General features: G+C 33.7%; 1 protein-coding gene across 1 annotated transcript in view; it reads right to left on the bottom strand.

Moving 5' to 3' along the window:
- LOC118746341 (RNA-binding protein Musashi homolog Rbp6-like) overlaps positions 1-5,609 on the bottom strand; it is a 141,726-nt gene extending 136,117 nt beyond the window's left edge. The window contains exon 1 of the mRNA XM_036480196.1: positions 5,496-5,609. Coding sequence (XP_036336089.1) covers positions 5,496-5,609 — 114 coding nt within the window. The remainder of the gene's footprint in view (positions 1-5,495) is intronic.
- Between the last annotated feature and the right edge of the window lie 1,524 nt (positions 5,610-7,133).

Here is a 7,133-nt window from a genome sequence, read left to right as displayed (position 1 = left end):
ACTGGACCACAAATTTCAACTTTTTCTCTTTACCAGAAACGCCGTTACGAAATTCTTATGTAAAATCACCCCCTGATTCCGAAAATCAAGGTTATTTTTAATTCTATGGTACCGTTTTTGAGATATTTGCAATTTACCGTTATTGCAAAAAAAAAAAAAATTGGGTCCACTTTATCATATATATCTCAAGAACGAATTAAGCAATTCCAAAACGGTTTGAAGCTTTTAAAAGGTAATAAAATTTTCTATAAACCGTGCATACAACTTTTTGCTAGGCCCTGTAGATTCAAAGATAACGAACAATCATTACCGATTTTTTCAATTTTTTTTGTAAAAATATAAAAAAAATTGTAATTTGCGGGGAAGGATTTCGAAAACCTTTTATTTTTTTGCAGATTTTTTTTTTCTCCCTAAGCTCTGTTGTATTACAAAAAAAATAAGCTATCATCGAAGAAAATCGATGCAAAACTACGTAAGTTATAAGCGATCAAATAAAAATACCCAGGTTGCGCAGCTTCAATGTATGTACCTATACATACATACATATATTAAAGGTATAAAGTGCAAGTGAGATATTATCCGGATAAACGAATAACACCATAACAATGATAACACTTTTTCTTTAAATAAATCAAATAGTACTTTTAATACTCGAATTGTATTATAGTAGGTAGAGTGGTTGCATCGAAAGGAAGAGTGGTTGGGTTCGAAACCTGCTGTAGGCATGTAGTTATAAACATGTATTTCCGTCAGTTATGGGTAAGTATGCAGGTAGATTTTCAAAATTATAAGACACAGAAAATTTCTAAAGCCTACATCTAAAACAGGTAGTATTTTCTTTTCCCGGCTTGTTATAAAAAGGAACCTTTCTGTCTAGGTAAGATTTGATTTTTTCAATTTTATTCTTGTTCCGAGTATAAATATGAGTTAATGCGCTTTGAAACTTCATAACATCTTCAAGGCTCGCCGGAGATAGTTCAGTTCATAAGTCTAATTTCAAAACCGTGATTTATTAAAAAAAATAAAATGAGTAAAAGGAAGCGAGAATTTGAGTGTAATAAGGATCCAGATATGTTCTGTTTCATGTGTGGCCAATATACTATCATAAGACGACGACGAGTGTTCTCAGATCATATCAAAACTTTATACTCCAAGTATTTTGGAATTGAGCCTAAAAATGCTGAAAAACCATGGACACCGAACACTTTGTGTACATCGTGTCGAGTAGAATTGATTCAGTGGGAATCAGGACAACAAACAAAATTTGATACACCAATGATATGGAGAGAACCTACTTGCCATTCAATAGAGTGTTATATTTGTCAAACAAAAGTACTTGGCGTTGGAAGATCAAGAGGAGTAACCTATGCTAGCGTACCTACAGTGACATTACCAATCAAATTAAGATAAAGATTTTTAGAATATAGTATAAACATAAATAAATAAAAAAAAAAAGTTAAAAATATGGGTAATTTCATTCATAAATTGAACTCAATAGAAACAGAGAATAGCTAGATATTTCACTCTTCTTTATACCATACATACGTTTTGAGGTATACGTTGAAATTGCGCAACCTGGGTATTTTTATTTGATCGCTTATAACTTACGTAGTTTTGCATCGATTTTCTTCGATGATAGCTTATTTTTTTTGTAATACAACAGAGCTTAGGGAGAAAAAAAAAATCTGCAAAAAAATAAAAGGTTTTCGAGATCCTTCCCCGCAAAGTTCAATTTCTTTTATATTTTTTCAAAAAAAATTGAAAAAATCGGTAATGATTGTTCGTTATCTTTGAATGTACAGGGCCTAGCAAAAAGTGTTGTATGCACAGCTTATAGAAAATTTTATTACCTTTTAAAAGCTTCAAACCGTTTTGGAATTGCTTTATTCGTTCTTGAGATATATATGATTAAGTGGACCCAATTTTTTTTTTTTTTGCAAAAACGGTAAATTGCAAATATCTCAAAAACGGTACCATAAAATTAAAAATAACCTTGATTTTCGGAATCAGGGGGTGATTTTACATAAGGATTTCATAACGGCGTCTCTGGTAAATTTTGGCCGTCGACCAGTGTAATTAATTTCGGAAATATTTTTCATGAGAGTTGCCACCTGTTTGAAAATGTTATTTCCTGATCAGAACCAAATTTAGCACACTTTCTCAGTTATTTACACTGTACGAAACTTTCACTTTTCTCTGCTAAATTGGTGAAACCAAAGTCTGGATTACATATTGAAAGAAATTTCTCAGTTTTCGCAGGTTGGCGATTTTAAGCGTTTTTTTTAATTGAAGTTGGTGATCGCAGAGCAGCATTTAAAACAATTAAAAAGCGATTAAAATGCAAATACTGACAACTTCAAAATACCTTTATGGGGGCGAAGAATCTGAATTTGCCATTTCTTTTTAGTAAAAACGGCCGCTAGGGTGCGCTTTAATATGCAAAACATGGAAGGAACATGAAGGAAAATTGCAAACAATGTTTCTCAACAATACTTTTAAACAATGCCTCTTCGCGTTGATTTGTCCCAAACCTTTTTTAATACTAGGTTCACATATAAGTAGATTATCCTCATTTTCGAGCTTAACACCCTAATCTGTAATTATAACAAGAGATTAGCCGTATAAAATTCGTCCCTTGTTAATCTGTAATTATAAAATAATCTCAGATTTAACCGATAACTTTTCGGTGTCCATCCTAGTTTTATCGATTGTTTTTGCGAAAGAGAGGAGAAATGCCGAATGTAAAAGTAAACAAAAATGTACGCTAGCAAGTAAAAGAGGTTTGTAAAGGTATTTTTAATAAAATGTTAAGTTAAAATATATTTATATTGCTTATTATAGCAGAAAAACGTGATCACGGTGGCACAGAGAAGAAACATAAATTTTCCTTGAGATGTGGGAATAACAAGCACAACAAATTTGACGGCTAATAATCTGAGATTTGCCTGTGTAAACGGGGTGATTAAAAAACTAGCTTTGATTGAGATAATATTGATATGTGAACATAGTTTAAGAGCACCCACTCGCTGTGTTAAAAAAAAAAAACTTTTTGGTAAAAAAAAAACTACAAATTCAGCTTCCTCGCGCCCGAAACCCCCCAAAAACGTCTTTTAATATTATAAATGTTTGCATTGTTATCACTTCTAATTGTTTCAAATGCTTCCCAGCGACCACCAACTTCAAATTGAGATAAAAAGCTTAGAATCGTGAACCTGAGAAAACTGAGAAACTACTTTTCTATATACAATCCAGACTTTCAGAAAAACTTGGTTTCATCAACCCCCCAGCCGGCTGCCGATTAGTGTTATTACTGTAATATAATAATAATAACAGATTGGCGCTTACACAATATGTTAGCGTTTGGCCTTATTTTACCGCATGAGCGAGATCAAATCGCCTTCAAGACTTACTAATAGGTATTCATCTTGTCACAAAACCTGATCAGTGCCTTGAGCAGTGGACCAATTTTGCCGCTGCAAATTATTTCCACGTTATATCCACGTTGACATTACTTCAGAAGTTTTTTCCTAAGTCAGAGTTTCCACGTAGGAGGTCCCACTTAAATATGGAGCGTATGGGTTTTAGCGGGGTTTCGACATAACTTCCAGTGAACTGCGACATAAGTTCCATGAAAGTTATGTCAGACACAAGTCCCAAGATAATTGTGCACAAATCAATGAAATCCATTTTTTTTATAAATCTTATATTCTAAAGTTAAAGCTGGAAATTCGGCGCAAAGTTAAGTATTTTCACTTAAAACTTTTAGAAAAAATGGTCAAAGTTTAGAAACCCATGAGCTCATTTAATTTTTTAAATAATTTGAATTTTTTAACGGGTGGCGAATCTCTGCTGACACATAAAAAATATTTTTAGTGTCCCAACTAAATATTTCTTAACACTTTTTCGTTTGACGCCAATATATTCACCCAAATTTCAATACATATTTCAATTAGGTAATTGCCTTAACTTAGGTTGAGTTGAATTTTTTAAACAATATATCTCAGAAATAAAGCCTTTCAAAATCATTTCGATGATACCCTTCCTTTAATAATTCATCCAACTTATTAAATAATTAGAATGTCACTTTATAAACACGTGGCAACCCTCTTCAAACATTACATATATTGAGACTCAAGTTTTCTTAACACCCTTTCGCTTAATATTTCCAATAAATTGCGTGAAAGTTAATTAAATTCGACTTTTTAAACAGGAAACCCTTTCAAAAGTAGTTTCGCGCTAAGACATTCTTAAATACTCTCCGTCTAACATTGCGATACATATTGAAACACGTGGCAACCGCATTAAATATAGTTCGGAAATAAAGATTTTTCAAGCCCCATACGATTTATACCCACATTTTAATAATTAATTTGACTTTTTTAATATTTTGAATTCAATTCTTAAACAGGTGGCAACCCTCTTACAACATCACAAAAATATTCGTAGTCTTCTTAGCACTATTTTGTTTGACATCCATATAACTTGTGGATAAGTTAACCAAGTTGGAAATTTCAAGCATGTGGCAACCCAATTTAAAATATTTTCAAACTACTACATTCTGAAACCCATTTCGTGGGTAACCCATATGGTGATACATATTTCTCCTAACTAATTCCTCTAATTCAAATTGAATTTGATATTTTAAACAGGTGGCAACCCTCCTATAGTTAAGCTAAGAAAAGAAACTCTTTAAAACCATTTCGATTGATACCCAGCTTGTAATAATTGATTAATTTTTTTAAATAATTTGATAGTAATTTTTTAAAAGATGGCAACTCTAATCAAAAAAGTAAAACCTTGTGGCACATCTACAGTCCAAGGCTTTTATTTTGACACCTTTTGATTATTAAATAATTAGAATTAAATTTTACAAGAGGTGGCAGCTCTTTTCGAAAAACTAAAATCAGTTTGCGCATTTACAGACCAAGCGCTTTAATTTGACATCTCATTTTTTAAAATCTAATTTGGTTAAGTTATGAGATTTTCGTGGAAATCATCTGAAAGTTATGTTATGGCATAATTTCCATGGAAGTTATGTACATATGTACTGTTAAGTTTTGTATACATATGTGCTCCATGCCTCCGCCGTTTATTGGCATGTAAAATCGTCGTAAAACACCAACACATTGCAAAACCAGCTGCAAAGCGTCAGTTGCCACCAACAAGTCGGCAAATTGTAGGTATATTACCATCGGTCATTACCAACAGCAACAACCACAACAACACAACCATTATCAAACATCAGCGACAGCTATGTCACGCCGCATTTTTGATGGATCATCTCGATGCTTCGCTCAGTGAGTGCATAAAAGTCGAAGTGATGAAAATAGTACAATACTACAAGAAAATATTGCATTACCAGATGTGCGATGCGCTGTAAGCTGGAATGAACGTTCACATCCATATGCACATATGTACTTTCATATGCACGCTTGTGTACATACATATGCAAGTATGCATGTGAGCTGGTTAAGTACTGCTCATAGCAGCCATACCACTTTGATGACGGTTGCACGTTCATCACCGGAGATTGTGATGGCATCGGCGATGTCGATGTTGATGTTGATGTTGATGGCGATGTAGATGATGCTGATTATTATGGCAAACATGATGGAGTGTACAGAGTGCGCTGTTCTCGTATGTGCCTAGAGTTGTAGCGGCTGCATAAGCTTTTAATGGTATGTAGAGTTGCACATAAAACTGTGCAGTGCATTCCGTACACGATTAACAGAAATAGCTATAATTTTCACAAAAAAAAAAAACAACAAAGAAAACTCTTACAACGTAATGTGTACGAGTAAGTATACATATATGTATGTATATAAGTAATTGGTCGAAGGCAGGGCGTGCAAACGGTCGCTTCGGCGAGTTTGAAAGCATTCAACAGTTTTGGGACATGGGCCATGAAAACAAGTCTCATCTACACAGTATGCATGTGCGGATGAGTACATACTTGTGCGATTGACTAAATCCTGGCATTTACTCTATTTCTGATATTCGCGCCTCACCGGCTTGCCCGTGTACTGGTGCTGCGCGGACGGATGTGGCATAATAAAAGTGCACAGCGTGGATGCGTTGAAATTTGCGGTGTATGACATCACGTTCGGTAATTTCCGCTTTTTACAGCATTCGATTAGCGGACCAACGCGACCCGCATACGACAAAACTTCGCCGTTTCCGTTGTTTGAATGTTGTTATGGTTGTTGCTGTGGCGCTGATGACATTTTTTTCTTGACTGATTGATGACACATTACATTACCTTACATACTACACAATTTTGCCAAGCAACCAACACCATTGATGCGGATATTGTTGCAGGCGCTATAACATTCTTTGTATGACAACAAAAACATGTCGAATTTGCCATTGGTTTTTATGTGTTGTTTGTGTAACATTCCTATATCCATGTCCAGTAAGAAATGGAATTTATTAGCTAAATACTCGTTTTAATGTTCGTTTAATGGTTAAGAATGCTAATAAAGTTTTAAAGTTATAAAAGAATCGCTTTTACAGTCCGTTTCAATTTTTACTGCTGAATAGGTCAAAGCAAAGTATGAAATAAAAATGTTTGAAATAAGATTTTGAGCTTTTATATAAATCAGTTCCATTACAACCATAGATGCCAGAGTTTTGTTTGACAACTAACACGATTCACCATTGAGCTACCTACTTGTCAACGTAGCGACAAGCGTTCAACTTGCTTGAACTCTAATTTATAGAATTTCATCGTTTAACAGAGTGTAACGACTCAACGACGATCAAAATATATATAACTTATACAACTTTCGAAAAAAATGGGGCTGTCAAAATCAAAAATTTATAAAGGTATCCGAATATATGTACATTTATGAGTTATAGAAATTTATCGAGACCTCGAATTGCTCAGTTATCGAAATTAGTCGAGTTATCGAATTTTGTTGAGTTATCGGATTTTGGTGTTTTTGAAATTGATGGAATTATCGATATGTATCAGATCATTAAAATTTATCGATAAACTAGAATGCATCGGGTAAATTAGAAGTCCTGCCAAAGTCCTACAAATCTTCAAAGATATAAAAAATTTTAGTCCGGTAAATTGCTTTGTAACTTTTAAGTTTTTTTTTAGTTAGAGCTAGAAAACCTCTGAAAGGCTC

The sequence above is a fragment of the Rhagoletis pomonella genome, unplaced genomic scaffold (assembly GCF_013731165.1).
Source record: "Rhagoletis pomonella isolate Grant_MI unplaced genomic scaffold, Rhpom_1.0 Rhpom_scaffold_00010, whole genome shotgun sequence".
In the NCBI taxonomy this organism is placed as follows: Eukaryota; Metazoa; Arthropoda; class Insecta; order Diptera; family Tephritidae; genus Rhagoletis; species Rhagoletis pomonella.
The sequence above is the reverse complement of the archived record's forward strand: the minus strand, read 5'-3'. Positions and strand labels throughout refer to the sequence as shown.